This window comes from Jatropha curcas, chromosome 9, assembly GCF_041381405.1.
Source record: "Jatropha curcas cultivar XTBG-Jc1 chromosome 9, XTBG_Jcur_1.0, whole genome shotgun sequence".
NCBI lineage: Eukaryota > Viridiplantae > Streptophyta > Magnoliopsida > Malpighiales > Euphorbiaceae > Jatropha > Jatropha curcas.
This window is the reverse complement of record NC_143159.1, coordinates 2,237,897-2,254,302: the sequence shown is the minus strand read 5'-3', so window position 1 is coordinate 2,254,302 and position 16,406 is coordinate 2,237,897. Positions and strand designations below refer to the sequence as shown.

At 35.1% G+C, this 16,406-nt stretch overlaps 1 protein-coding gene and 1 long non-coding RNA gene across 14 annotated transcripts; both read right to left on the bottom strand.

Moving 5' to 3' along the window:
• Positions 1–92: 92 nt before the first annotated feature.
• On the bottom strand, positions 93–2,123 carry LOC105633727 (Disease resistance-responsive (dirigent-like protein) family protein). The gene has a single exon (XM_012216367.4). It carries the CDS (start codon positions 1,057–1,059, stop codon positions 508–510), a length of 552 nt encoding a protein of 183 aa, XP_012071757.1. The 5' UTR covers positions 1,060–2,123; the 3' UTR covers positions 93–507.
• A 7,379-nt stretch (positions 2,124–9,502) lies between these two features.
• LOC105633729 (uncharacterized) lies at positions 9,503–16,170 on the bottom strand. 13 transcript variants are annotated; one of them, XR_016322412.1, is made up of 6 exons: positions 13,166–16,170; positions 12,985–13,075; positions 12,612–12,761; positions 12,376–12,521; positions 11,845–11,935; positions 9,503–11,724 (listed from the first exon to the last, which is right to left on the bottom strand). It is a non-coding gene; the product is annotated as an uncharacterized LOC105633729 (long non-coding RNA). The 13 variants fall into 13 exon arrangements; XR_016322413.1 differs by having other exon boundaries at positions 12,612–15,490; positions 15,621–15,675; positions 16,032–16,167; XR_016322414.1 differs by having other exon boundaries at positions 16,032–16,050.
• Between the last annotated feature and the right edge of the window lie 236 nt (positions 16,171–16,406).

Genomic DNA, 16,406 nt, shown 5'->3' with positions numbered 1-16,406 from the left:
GTGTCCCTAAAAATGTATTTCGGGTCGGGTTTTCGGCCTAACACCGTCTGTTCAAGGGGATCCTTTTTATTACTTGGTCTATAGCTTCCTGGGCTGGTATGGGCCCCTTGGAATAAGTCGAAGGGAAAGAACTTGACTCTGACGTATCTGATAATCTGATGGATATTTCCACATGGATCACTGACCCTTGATGTTGTAAAGATATATCCAAGGGCTGAGTCTCGAGTTAACTTCTTTTTTTTTTTTTTTTTTTTTAAGTATATTGTCAGGTTCTACGTACATTTTAATACTAAGTTGTACAAAATCTTTACCTATTGTCCTTTTGTTTTTGTTTGTTTATATGCAAATTCTCATCTTTATTTTATGAGACGAATGGTACATGAAAATTCAAGCAATCAAACTCTATATTTCTATCATCCAACCATGCAACATAACTGGAGTGGAAAATCTCAGTTGACAATTTAAAATTATTTCCAACAATGAAATCAAACAATTAAAAGCGCTGCTTTATACCGGAATTGTTTGAGAACGATCAGGAAATCTAAGCTGAAGCTTTATTTGATAAGCAGCATCTACATCAGAGGTTAACAATCCATCAGTCTGTGTAAAAACAGCAAGCCCGCGAGCAAAAGCGAAGTAACCAGTTCCTCCAACCACTTCAAGTTCTTCTCTATCTTTATGTGCAATATGTTTGGCCTGCGCGCTCAGCGTACCAGAGTAACGAGGTGTATCGAAGGTAAGATGAATAATATTAAATGCGGAATCTGCAAAATGTTGAATAGGAATTATGAAGCCCTGAGCCTTTCCAATGGTCCGTGAAGTGTTCTCAGGTCCTTCTGTAAGGATCCGATGGAAAATAAACGCCCCAGGATTGGATTGCGCGGCTGGATGAACATTAGAGCTCGGAATTTGAGGTTGTTGAATGTAAAGTGACAAAGCAAACCAAGACCTGGATGAACTTTTATGAGGTATTGGAGATGGAGATAAGAAGGATAGGAGAATTACTAACAGAATCGCTAAGAAAACTGCAACACAGAATACGATCCTGCACCGCATCATGTACGGAATTATGTTATGTTTGTCTTCGGATTTTGGTTCTTAAAGAGTATTATTTCGTATTTGGTTTAAGCCACCTAATACATTAGCCGTTCCTAAACCAGCATGCAGTTAAGAATAGGATTTTACCAACTCCATCAATGTCATAATGAATAGCCAATGGCATTCACTCGAATTGAATTTGCATATCGTGTTGGATAAACCCAGTACAGTTGGCTTTATACACGTATAGTTTTTCCTTTTTACTTTGTCTTTATATATGTTTTTGAGGAAGAGACTGAACATTAAACCCATATCAACAATAAAATTCATTGTCAGTAAAATTGACGATGTATAATTTCAAGAGTTCTTTCCAAATCCATTGCATGATCGTTTGATATAAACCAAAAAAATTCAGCATTTGGCAACCTACTACCAAAATCTAGCACCATTTGACTTTTTTTTCTTCTTCTTTTTTTTTCCCCCTGGCATGGCATTGTTTAAAGGAATGCCAAACAAACTCGGAACAGTAGTTAAAATTAACCAGATTAGGAAAACACATAATACAATAACATCATCTTTTCTTCTCTGAAACGATAACATTATCAACCTTTAAAAACAAATACAGTAGCAAAATTAACCAAAAAATACAATAACTAAACCAAATAATTAACCGAACTTCAAATACAAACACCACAATTTCAACAGTTACATTCTGTGCCCTCCACCGCTGCGTCCGACTTTCTTTCAACTTGCCCCGCAGTTTTAGCTTCCTTCCTTTGACCAAATATCAAGGCCAAGACTAAAAAAGCATACCTTTTACACGCTTCATTACCATCAGAAAAACAACAGTAAATTTAAAAGAACAGACAGCTTGACAAAACTTCTTCTGCCAAGCTGGAATGTCCTGCGCCTTCTACGACAGGAAAATATCCAACACCCACAGTAAACCCACAAATATAAAGAAGCACCACTAAACCCAACAACAATAATAAGTGCACTTCCAATTGCAACCCTCCTCCTTTGTCCGGGCTTGGGACCGGCTATGTGATTCCACACAGGCGGAGTTACATGCACACAAACAAAAACACACTGATAAAACAGGAAAAATCTAACCTCGCACGTAAGCACTGATAAAACAGGACAAACATGACTTGCAAGGGCGTGAGCAAACAATCCAAATATTGTCTTTGCAATTCAACCACAACCCAAAGCAGAAATGGCATAAAATAATACATATTTAAAAAATAACCAATGAATACATAACTATAACCGAAAATCTTCAAAATAAAAACAATAATAATTAGAAATGACAGAAATTTATTACATATCAACAATAATTTAAATTTAAAATTAGTAGAAGATAATTATTAAATTAAAATAATTAATAAAATGTTTAAAGCTAATGTACAAAAATTAATAAATATTCAAATCAATTGCAGTGTATATTTATTTATTTATATATATATATATTTTAGTAATTTGTTAGTGAGTTAATATTATTATTATGAAATATTTAGTTTAATAACAAATAATTCGCAATGATACTGAATACTTTTGTGTTAGAATATCTCAATATTCACAAGTATACTAATTAAGCCTTAATAATAATAAATGTTAATTATACAATTCATTTCAATAAAAATAATGATTTGTACTGATAATAAATCCATATTAGATAACATAATATCCAAAACAAGGAATTTAAGCAGGAAAAAAAAAAGCCACTTCCACGCACCCAAGCCCGATAAAGCCCTAGACAAACCTCAGATTGCCAACCTCATTAACAGATCAATGGAAGAAATCAACACCAATCATGAACTCGATTTTGATCCACAGCATTAAAACAAAAGAAGATAACTCGACTCAGCCTCATCACACCAATGGATTACGTTTGCTTGCCATACATCATTCTTTTAAGGAAACAAAACAATATTCCTAGAAGGAAACCTTCCAAGCTCATATTGATCAACAAGCCACCAAAGTGAATTTTCTATACCTAAGTAAAACACTGACCAAATTTTAACGGAACCAACCAGACAACAAAAGAAGAAAAACAGACACCATTCTATTTTGACACCATATCAGCAAAATCAGCACAGCTCCTTTTGAAAGAAACAAGTTAACAGTCGTCTCTAACAATCTGACTCTCCAAAATGTAATTGTCTTTCCTCATGCTGATTCGACCATTACACAACATTGGAAAATCCAAGTGCATAAGCCAGTAACTCAAATGCTGTCCAATTTCTAGCCAACACTAGCGGGAGATACCAAATAACAAAACAACGCATATTACTGATAGCTGCATTAACTTGAATAGACAGAACAGAATTGCAGATAGCTGCAGATATTGAATAAGATAAAACAGTATAATCTTCTTGAAAAAAAAAAAGATAAAACAGTTTTTATCATATTCAGCAAGGAAAACCACAGGAGAACGCAGAAAATGAAATGGAAAAGTCAAGTGAAGTGATCAAAGCTTAAAACTAACTCACATTGAGTTCTGCAAGATTGAGGGAGTGTTGATCACTGCAAAAACAAAAAGCTTGGGACGACAATAATAGAATCCACATATCGATTGAAATTATAGCCACACCAAGGTGAGAAGGAAAAAAGAGAGAGATGGACATAGTAACAGATCAATAAAATATTGAAAAATTTATGACAAGGCAAATAACCCCAGAACTCAATCTTCTCCTCGCAGAACCCCTGGAAATACATCAAACCAGCTCAGGCTCTAGTTTTACGTGTTAAATGTTAGTGAATCATAAACTTCTTGCAACATGACTTGAAAAGAAGTATAGACCTCCCTGGTCACACTTTGCTGACACCTTCAACAGACGACGAAAGTTACCACCCTGAAGAAACAGGGCAGGTTGTAAAATTGCAAACTAAAACTAGTAGAAAATCACAAAAAACAGAAAAAAGAAAGGATCAGCACAAATCTGAGGGGCATAAAGCAAAAGCAACTCCCATTAAACAACCATTGGTCCATTCGACGCCTGGAAACACATCAAACTAACAAGCTCATAATGTATTATCACTTCCCAAAAGATAAAGAATAGTAACTTAACACAACTTAACCTCCCTGATCAAACAAACCCCTCTTGTTCAAGCTCAGCACACATCTTTAACAAAAGACGGAAACAAGCCCCTGTAAATACAGCAAACCAGCTCAGGTTCTAACTCTGTACTTCCAAATACTAGTGAATCATAAATTTTTGGAATATGAATTGAAAAGAACTCCCTGATCATGAGAAAGGTATAGCATAAAGGCAAATAAAACTTGAAATCAATTTTTGCGCTGCTGAACCCCTAGAAACACATAAAACCAGCTCAGAGCTCTACACGTTTTAACTTCTAGTGATTCGAGAGTTTTGCAACATGAATTGAAAAGAACTCCCTGATGCCATATCTCGCAGAAACGAACCATTCCTGATACGTCTCCAGAAAAAAAGAAAATTGCATCCTAGAAAATATCACCATGCTTGGGAAATTTATCAATACCCATTAAGTATAAAAGTTTTAAATTATATTATTGATCAAGATCAAAGATAACCCCTTGTTTAAGATTATTTCACATCTTCAACAGAAGAAAGTAACCACCCTGAGAAAACAAGAAAGCAAGCCTCAAGTAAAATTTGATGGGACATGAATATAAAATTATAAATTGAATAAAACAAAAAAAGAAAGAACGAAAGAAGTTGTTAAGATATAAAGCTCTGAGAGAGGTATGGCAAAGGCAACACCAATTGGACAGTCTTTGGTCCATCTAACCCTTAAAATACATTAAACCATACCAGTTCAGAATGTACTGCCACCTCCCAAAAGCTAGAGAATAATATGTTATAAATAACAGGACTGGAAACAAACTCCCTGTTCAACTCTTTGCTGACATTATTCTCCACACGACCCCAAGAGAAAATGAATCCTGGAAAAGTACACTACCATGCTCAGGATTCACCATTATCTAGAAACTGAAAAACAATAATGTAATAACAGGACTGGAAACAAACTCCCTGTTCAACTCTTTGCTGACATTATTCTCCACACGACCCCAAGAGAAAATGAATCCTGGAAAAGTACACTACCATGCTCAGGATTCACCATTATCTAGAAAATGAAAAACATTAATTACATTATTGATAAGGTGCAAAACCCCTTCTGTTTAAGCTCAGTCCACATCTTCAACAAGTGCAAAACTGACCCACAAAACAAAGAGAATGAAAAAAAAAATCATGAAAAGGAAAAACACACTTCAGATCAACACCCACAAAATACCAACTTGACAAGAACAAATACAAAGGGAACTCCTTTCTCAACCCAAAAGCCGGATACAGGTCCCAGAACCGCAAGAAAACATCTTCACATCTTCAACAGAAAACAGTAACCACCCGGAGAAAACAAGAAAGCAAGCCTCTAGCTTTAGTTCAATTCAAAAGGGAATCTCTACAAAAAAAATTTAAAAAAAAAAAAACATGAAAAAGAGAACACGATTCAGATCAAGACCCACAAAATACAACTTGACAAGAAAGAATGCAAAAGGAACTCCCTTCTCAACCCAAAAGCCGATCCAAAGGTCCCAAAGTTAACACACATCAATTAACTAATATCCTAAGCTTCCCACGCAAAAACCACACTTTAGTATTGGTCCATGTAAAGCCTCAATGTTATATTTAGCACTCGATGATCTCCTTGACGAGACTTCACCATATTAGATATAGATCTGTACTTAAAGGGATAACAAAAACAAAATGACCCCCAGAAAACCAGTAGAGCATGTAACAGAGTACAGTTGAAATTCAGCAGATTATTCCCATTAACTAAAAATTTAAGAGCAAAAAGTACTCCTCCATAAAAAATACCAGTCTCTTAGGCCTCTGGGGACGCAGTACAATTCCACTGTACATCAGAGCAAGGCATGCATTGAAAAGGACGATTCAAATTCTGAGTGACGTGAAAACACATTCTTCAAAACAAAAATGGTATAAATCCCTGCAAAAACTCAATTTAAAATTCTTGAACCATCAACTTAGAATGTTGAAAAATTGTATCATAGGAACACCAAAAGGGGTAGGTAGCTTCCTTATCCCTCTGCCAGCTCGTCCCCACAGCATGAGATAAAACCACTGAGAGCGTTACTAAATAAATTCATTCCCTATATTTCTCCTGCACTGGTTGAAACCTGGAAAAATCACACCACCCATGCTCAGAGCAGGCAAATAACTGGAAGCATACAAAACATCAATTACTGGCAAATGTCCAAGAAAACTACTCTATAAACAGCTAGAGCATAGCCCCACAAGAGTTGCAGAACAAACATCTAAATCTCCACTTTTGATTCCTATTCACAAGGTTCCAAAGATAGTTTAGACGAAACCATTCCCTACAATTTATGGATACTGGAAAGATCTGTTGCTAGTGTAATAATGAACAAACAAAAATAAATAAATAAATAACTCAAGAATCACCGCACAGAAGGTTTCCTCCTTGACACACAGCTGAGAAGAATACATAGCATCACTCAATTCGTCTCCAAATAACAACCGCTAATGTATCACATCATCAAAAAAAGAACATTAACCAATTGAATGAAAGATTCCCCAAATTGATCTTGTTCCATGCGGAGACCATGAATTTCTCAATGCACAGACGATCCTGGAAAAACAGCATCAACTCCATTTTGTTCTGAAGTAAGGTTTAAATAAATTCTAATAAGGGATAAACAGAACTCCCTGTTCAGTGTTTGCGCTACGGATAGATATATATATCTACTTTTTTTTGGACAACAGATAGAATCCTGGAAAATCACACAAATATAATCAGGCTCTACCACTATTCTAAAAAATTGGGGAGAAAAATAAATATTGCTAACTAAAATCCAAGAGCACCCCTTATTCAAGCTTACTACATATCTCCAACATAAGACATAAGCCAACCCCTGAAGAAATAAGAAAGCAAACTTCCATTTTTCAGTTCAATTTACAAAAAGACTATTGATACAGCTATTAATAATTGATTAAGCACAACAATAAAGATTGAAAAAGAAAGGATTGAGAGCCACTTCCAGATGCTAGACCAACCAGATAATTCCTTTATGAACGAATCTGCAGGACGTTAAGCAAGAAACAAAAAGCCAGTTAAAGAACATGAAAAAAGCACATAACAGAAAATCAACCACAAAAATGCAACTTGATACAAGGATGTAAAATACTCTTCCTTTTACTACTAAGACCAATACGAGACCATATCATCCTTTCTACACAGCAAAAAAAAAAAAAATATATCCATCTTGGTGCATGTACAAACCCTGAAACACCGATGCATGAGATCCTGGAAAACAGACACTTCAGCTCACACTCTTTAAGTTTCTCAGTATCAATAATTTACCAAATAATATGAGGCAATGAAACAAAGTTTTTTATAATCAGAATCACTTGAAAGATACTCAAAACCCATACTATTTCATTATCTGGAATGAAGAAGAAAAATTCAAATTACTGATCATGATGGAAAACGCATCAATCTTCACCTCATAAAAGAGGACGGAGCATCGTCATAGAAAACCCAAAAAAACACAAAAAGTTCAGTATACCTCCCAACCAATTACAGAAGACCAAAAAAGTGACCCTGATTCCGTAACTTGGACTTCAAAAACCTGCTTCGTTTCCGCTTATTCAAAACCTAACACCAAAAAACAACCATAGCAGGTATTCTACCATCAAATTGACGATCCAATAAATCAAAAAAGAAACAAAGCCTCAGGCAGACAAATCTTCAACAAAAAGCTAGTATCAAAAGGATCAGTCAAACCAACTGTTGCCTTCGCATCAACAACGCCCGAGCCAATTCAATCACCAAATTTCAAAACTGAAATCCATAAACCAAATCATACAGAAGCCGATATCATGACGCATATAAGATGATATGAAAACTAGATCAAAGAAACGAAACAAAGATAACAAAATATGACATTCTAATACAGATCGCAGATCGCAAAGGCAGAGATAAGACCGAACAACTAAGAAATTCGTATGATGAAGCCTAAACACAAGAAGAGGAACGACACTACCGATCGGCTCGGTTCACCAATCCCAAAACTCAGAACCGAGACAAATCAATTGGTGCAGTAGAGGTCCCATATATACAAAGGTGGGCAGGGGATCGAAGGCTGAGATTAAATTGTGATTGCTAACGTGGACGGCTATGCTTTATTTGTACAATAAAGTCGGTGTCTTATGTACGCGGTTTCTACATTCAGTCAGAAACGGTAGCTTGATAAGTACGCGTTTTTGGATGAGGCTTGAAAAACGAAAACTAAAAAGTAAAACTAATCAAATGCCAGATTGGTTATCTCTAGATAAATATTGACCACGCGTTTATAACGTTGCCGCAGCCAATTGGTTGAACGTTACCGTAATGGCTCTGTGGGCCTTAATGGTTTATTCAGTTGTTATGTTCACATATTCCCAAAAAGCCCACGCCTCTCTTGGGCCCATCTGAAATTGAGATGTTCATGGTTTTCTCTTTATTTACATTTTCTTTAATCCTACTATCTTTACATTAATTTCAACTTAATTCATTTAAGATAAGAGATTTTAATTTTTAATTTATTTTTAAAATAAAAAATTAATTATTATGTTTGAGTAACATCTTAAAAATTCATGGAATCTATTTTCAAATTGAAAGAAAAATTTTTGTACACGACTCCCCAATTCAAATGAGATAATAAAAATACATAAAATAAACATAATATCAATAAGATATATCGAATGTAAGATGACCGATATAGCAAAACTAAAGCACATCATCCAATATAAACACTCCAATCTTTACTTAATTATGTTAATAAGTTATTTAACTTAAAATGATGCATAACTTATTCAATTTATGAATCATTTTATACTTGCAACTCTAAAAATTATTACAAACATAGTTTTCATGTACTTTATAGATATTTGAGAAAGGAAAGCGTCTAAATTTTGTTAAAATTTAATTAAATCTTTAAATTTTGTGACAATATCCAATAAAACCAAAAAACGTGTTTCTTGCAAAGAAAAATTCGTCATCATATCGAAAAACAAAATCAAATAAATGCTCTGATGGATCAATTCGATTTGATTTTTCCACAAGATCAATTCCTTTAGAACGGTAACAATGTAAGTATTGTCCTGTCGTGATTAGACCATAGTATTTCAGTGCAATTAGTTGGTGTAATTTTTTAATATCGTGATTCGTGTTTATTCAATCCAATCCAAGATTTTCAATTCAAATGGATTCTCACACCGCATAGATTAATTTCCTCCCAATCGTTGTTAGTATATGATTAGGCAAAATATCCCTGAACTTAATGAGAAAAAAATGATTAGGGCATAATATCAATTATCTTAATTATTATAATTGTTACTACCATCTAACATATAAATTAATTTAAAATCATATTTAAAAAAGTAATTTTGATAAAAAGTGCACGTTAAAATTGCGAATTTAATATTAAAATAAGTTACTAAAATTGTAGATAAAATATAAAAAAATTATTCAAGAAAGAAGTGGGCAGTTGTGACAACTTTCTCGCTCGACTCTTTGCATTACAGAGATCACTTCCCACCTTCATTCACATCAAACAGTGTGTCCTCCAAATAGATAGCAACAAATTTAACCAGATTTTGATACGGAAAATACAGTAGAACCCTAATGATACACAACCACTTAACCCTGTCGTCTCAATACAGAAGACAAAGACCAGTCCCCAGTGCACCTGACAAGAAAGGCTAACCACCATCCAGCTACAAGCTCCATAGAATTAATACATCCGTAAGTATCAGAGATAGGCATCAACTGAAAAGTAAACTTGATGCAGAGAAAAGCATCAATATAAAATTGCAGCCCTCCTCCTTTCAATCCGGGCTTGGGACCGGCTGTGCTCTTAAGCCACACAGGCGGAGTTACATGCATACAAACAAAATGACACGCAAAACAAGACAAAAACTCAAACACTCAAGACCATATAAGCAGAAAACCCCACTACAGTCAACAGCAGAAATCGCATATAAGAAACACAAAGCAGGGACCCTTGAACTTTTACCATATAATTTCATCAGATGTCTGACAACTATAATTAGCAACGGAAATCAAAAAATTTTCAAATCAGTAGATAGCTAACACAACGGCTTTTGTTAATTCAGATATAATCAGTAGTGATGGTCAACGACAACAGATTAGACTAGCTTTTACAACCAGTAAAATTGATTTGTTACTAAAATAAATACTCGGAAGACAGTTTCAGTGACAAATAATTCATATTAATAAAATATTAATACTTATAAAATAAATATTTCACTAATTGTGACAATGAAAGTCAGACTGCAGTTAATAAACATATAATAACTTACATATATAAACATTAATTTATATTTATAAATAAGGTTAATAATTTACTCATTAATAATTTAGCAATTATAAATAAATAATTACTTATAAACATTTAACTTACATTTATACATAATTTACTCCAGAAAAATAACATTCACAAATAATTTATTTTACTCTAAAAAATAACTTAAAAATTTTAATTTACATTTATAAATAAGGTTAATAAATTACTCATTAATAATCTAGTAATTATAAATAACTATTTAACAACCATCTAATAAACATCTAATACTTAATAATTTACTCATTAATAATTTACTAACTATAACAGCCATGTAGTAAACAACTAATACTTAATAATTTACTCATTAAGTTGTATCTAATAACAAACAGCTAACATACAATTCAGAAGAATTCCACCCAAACAAGACCACCAATAAATTAAACAGAGGACCCACTGTAAAAAACAGAATACAAACCTCTAACGAGATTGAGTGGTACACCAAAGAATGCCATGTGGCAGATCATAATTACGATAATGTTTAAAACACTTTCAAGCTCTTGCTCGAAACAGCAGAAACCATAGATAACCAGAACACTGACAAATTCATACCGAGCCCCTTCAATGGAACCAGTCTCACAAATGAAACAAAGAAAGACATGCATCAAGCCAAGTTTCGCTGAACACTCAAAATACAGACAATTCAGAAGAATTCCACCCAAACAAGACCACCAATAAATTAAACAGAGGACCCACTGTAAAAAACAGAATACAAACCTCTAACGAGATTGAGTGGTACACCAAAGAATGCCATGTGGCAGATCATAATTACGATAATGTTTAAAACACTTTCAAGCTCTTGCTCGAAACAGCAGAAACCATAGATAACCAGAACACTGACAAATTCATACCGAGCCCCTTCAATGGAACCAGTCTCACAAATGAAACAAAGAAAGACATGCATCAAGCCAAGTTTCGCTGAACACTCAAAATACAATTCCTCATAAAACAAAGGGCGAGAATGTCAACATGCCAGCCTGCCTGGTCCTTTTCCCACAACACAACATGTTCCTGACCATTTACACCCCCACCAGACCCACTAAGGCCCTCTCATGGTAAGAGGGAACCACTTGCATACAACCAACTGCCTTATTCCATATCAAATGTGAACTGCACACAACCTTGCCATCACCATCTCGAACTAAGCATAACACATGAGGAAGATCCAGTGAACAGACCAGGAATCAGAAATAGGCCAAAAACTAGACAACAATAGCTGCAGACACCAAACATTGAAATGGAACAAATGCAAGTAGCTGCAGAGATATCAAATTACCATGAGTGTCAATTCAAGAAAAACTATCAACAACAGAACAGAACCAAAGGGGAAGAACATTAAAATGAAATGGAAAAGCATGTTCAAAGAACCAACTCACTCTCTTTCGCAAGACTAGGAATTATAACCATTTGTCCATTCATTATCCAACTCGTATGTCCAGCACAACAGTCAAACCTCAGGAAGAGAGACTGACAAAAATGAAATATTGGAGAAATATAATCAACACCCCAAAAAAAAAAAAAAAAAGATTGGGACAAAAATAATGTGAAAGTTATTGCACATTACTCCCTCCTGAAACTGAAGTCCCAACCCACAATGTCACCAGCTCGAATCCAGAACAAAAAGCTGAAGTTTTTCTATACCTAACTCAGCCATCTAAAATGAGCAACCAAGATAGCAAAAGGAACATTGGCATTGGTCTTCATAACTATTAAATCAGACGCCTCATGGATTTCACTAAACAGAAGTTATACTTCTAGATGCCATCAATTAAAATCATAAACTTTTTACCATTACTTGAAAAAGAATGGCCCGTTAGCTTTTACTTCACATTCTCAACAGAAGAAAAACAACCCCTCAGAAGAAAGCAAGCCTCGAGTAAAATTTTCACAAATCACAGATGATATACCAGCTCAGAATGTAGTAACACTTTCCAAAAGCTGGAGAAGCACAATGTATTGAACATGGCTGAAAAAGAACTGCCCTGATGACTCTTTGATGATGACTTAATCGTAACATTATTCTCTTCACATGCCCCAAAAAGATAATTGGATCCTGGAAATCAACACTGCCAAACTCAGGATTTACCATTATTAAAAAAATAAAAACTGCAAGTTGATTGAGATACAAAAAAAACCCCCTTACGTTCAAACTCAGACCACATCTCCAACAGAAGACAGAAACAAAACCTTAAGACAAGATAGAACCCTCCAGATTTAGTTTAATTCATACCGATGTCAACCAAAAAGAGTTGAAAGAACCATGAAAAATAGATACACAGCTGAATCTCGTATCCTGAAGCCAATTAAAAATTACATCGATTTAACATCTCAAGCTACCCACGCATAAAGAACCACCAGAATCAGGTCCAAGAAGAAACTGTTTAAACATTATTCATATTTGTCCATGTGAATCTTCCAAATGATCAAATTATTATGTAAACACTACAATTAGTAACCAAATTGATGATCAGAAAACACCGACAGAAATGAAAGGGTAACAAAAAGTAGATAACCACCAAAGAAACCAGTAGCACTGAACCCCTAGCTCCATACAAAAGAAAATCACTTCTGACCCATGACAGCCCACCACATATTTCTCAGAAAATCCTGAAAGCACATAATATAGTTGCAATTCAGCTTCTTATAAGATCTGTCTGAAAAGTTCAAGAGCAGAATGAAAAGACAATAAGATCATACTCCCTCCATAACAAAAACAATAGTCATAGACCTGATGAAGGAGACAATAAGAACTCAGATAACTGTCCAATAGAGGAAATAAAAAGAATTCAGGGCAGCAAAAAGAAATACACTCCCTCATTGATGTTAATACACATACTTCAAATACAAGTGAGACCCAAGAGACCTGCAAACATACAAATTCAGACTCAAGTGCTAGTGACTCAGGAATTTTAAAATATTCGAACATAGAAAGAGAGAGCGTAAATCATTCCTACACTTCACCGGGACACACTTCTCCGCGACCAATGAATCCTGTAAAAATCACACCATCTATGCTCAGAGATCATAAACATGCAGGAAGGACATGAAAAGGAAAGATTATGGATATAAGTTTCAAGAAATCTCCATCAGTCGAGAGCTTATATCCCAAAAGTTGCAAAAGGAGCATAACCAAATCTCCACAATTGATTTCAACTCCCACAAAGTTGAAAGATTAACCATGGATGTTGGGAACAAGAACCGCGCTAAGTAACAATAATGAAGAAACCAAAAAGTTCACTTAGAGACACAAAACTGAGAAAAATATAATCAACTCATCTGCAAGTAACAAACCACACAATGAGACTCCATTTTTCAAGAGTACTAAATCATTTTATCCATAATCAAAAGTGGAATCATAATATAAAATAAAACACTTCCTGCTCTTGATCCATGCAGAGACCATAAATTTCTCCATTCACAAATGATCCTGGAAAAACATCATCCAACAAGGCTTACATTTCAGAATAGAGTTCGGAAACGAATGGAAAACAAAAGAGTAAATAAGCGTTTCTATATAAATTAAACGATATCCTCTCACAAGACTCTTAGATCAGTCACATCTTTAGTCGGTGGATCCCTGGGAAGACATCAGTAAATCCATTTCAGATTCTACTATCATTCCCTAGAAACCATAATCGCTCTAATTAAGGGGGGAAGAAGACTCCCTGTTCACCGTTTGCCTTACTGATAGATCTATATATCAACTTCTTCAGACAATACATAGAATCCTGAAAAAAACCACACAGCTAGACTCAGAATCTACCGCTACACTAAAGATGTATAATAACATAAATAAATGTTACTCATTGAACATCCCAAAAAACCCCCTTATTCAAGCTTACAATCCATCTCCAACAGAAGACAGAAACAAGCCCTGAATAAACAAGAAAACAAACTTCCATTTCAGTCCAACTTGCGAAGGAAGTATTTTTAAGTATCAACGAATAATTCAAGAACAAGAAACAGAAATTGAACACGAAAAGATTGAAATCCCATAGCCGCTTTCTGATGTTAGGCCAACCAAACAATCCACTGTAAACAAATCTGCAGGCAGTGAAACAGCAAATGAAAAGCCAGTTCAGGAATATGAAAAGAGAAACACGCAACAGAAGCTCAACCGCAAAAACGCCAACATAATGCAAGGACATAGAAAACTCCTTTCTACCACTAAGAAAATCCCTTATTCAAGCTTACTATCCATCTCCAACAGAAGACAGAAACAAGCCCTGAGGAAACAAGAAAGCGAACTTTCATTTCAGTCTAATTTGAAGAAAGTATTGATAAACTATAAAGAATAATTCCAGAACAAGAATGGAAATTGAACTTGAGATCCCAAAGCCGCATCCAGAAGATGGACCAACCAAACAATCCAAATATATACCAATCTGCAGGCAGTGTAGCAGCACAAAAAAAAAAAAAAAAAAAGCCAGTTTAGGAATATGAAAAGAGCAACACGTAACAGAAGATCAACCGCAAAAACGCAAACTTAATACAAGGACATAGAAAACTCCCTTCTACCACTAAGGCTAATATCCAAATCAACGTTTCGACGCTCCAACTAACCCTGGCGACAAAAACACGGTTAACAGTCAACACTTTACACTTGCGGGAATTAATATCCAGCAAAACTCGGTGATTTAGGAGCAGAGTATTGCTTATCAAAGAAAAATATGGATCAATCTTGGTCCATGTGGAAAGTCTGTCAATCTTTTAGGAACCTGGAAAACAGAAAATCCAGGGCTCAAACTCCATGTTTCGGTAGAAAAATATTATCAAATAACTTAAGGCACTTCCAGAAAAGTCCTTCACGATCACTTGAAAGACAGACAAATGTAAGCAAAACCCAAATTATTAATTATGATGGAAACTCATCAATCTATCGTCATAGGCACCACTCAAGCAATTGGCAAAAAGCTCAATATTGTAAGTATACTTCCCAACTGATCACAGAAGACCAAATTAGGGACCCTGATCTCATAACTTAAAGACTTCAAAAGCCAAGCTTCAGTAGTTCTTCAAATCCTAACACCACAAAACAACAACGGCAAGAATTCTACCGTGAAATTGACGATCCAATAAAATAAAAATAAAGACAAAGCCTCAGGCAGAAAAATCTTCAACAAAAATCAGGTATGAAAAATATCAGTCAAACCAATTGTTGCCTTTCGCATCAACAACGCCATGCTTCAGTTCTTCTTCTTCAAATCCTAACACCACAACAACAACGGCAAGAATTCTACCATGAATTTGACGATCCAATAAAATCAAAATACAGACAAATCCTCAGGCAGCAAATCTTCAACAAAAATCAGGTATGAAAAATATCAGTCAAACCAACTGTTGCCTTTCGCATCAAAAAGGCCCAAGCTAATTCAATCCGTGAAAATTCCAAAACTGAAATCCAAAAACCAATCATACACGCACCGACATCATATCACATGTGAGATGATATGAAAGCTTTGATCAAATAAAGGAACCAATTTCACATAATAACACAGATCGCAAATCACAAAAGCAGAGACGAAAGAAAAACAACGAAGAAGTTCGTATCATGGAAGCCTACACACGAGAAGAGGAACAAAATTACCCATCGCCTGGATCCATTCCCAAAGCCAAGACGATCGAAACCGGTTTCGTAGACGTCTTATTTATAGAAAGATATGCACGAGATAGAAGGCTAAGATTAAATTGTGATTGCTAACGTGGATGGCTATGATTTATTCGTATCATAAAGTCGGTTCCTTGCGGATCTGTTTTCTATATTCAGAGGCGGTGGAGCGTTGCTTTAGCTTGACATGTACGCATTGGAAGCTAAAAATAATAATGGATGCCAGGTTGGCGACAGATAATGATAGGACACGTGTTTATCACATTGTCGGTTGGTGGGAAAAAATTATCTTGTAGCTCGTTACCGTTGTGGCTCTGTGGCCCAATGGTA

Bases quoted from the DNA above. Each gene is read 5' to 3' on its own strand.
- LOC105633727 (XM_012216367.4), bottom strand. From the start codon at position 1,059: ATGATGCGGTGCAGGATCGTATTCTGTGTTGCAGTTTTCTTAGCGATT.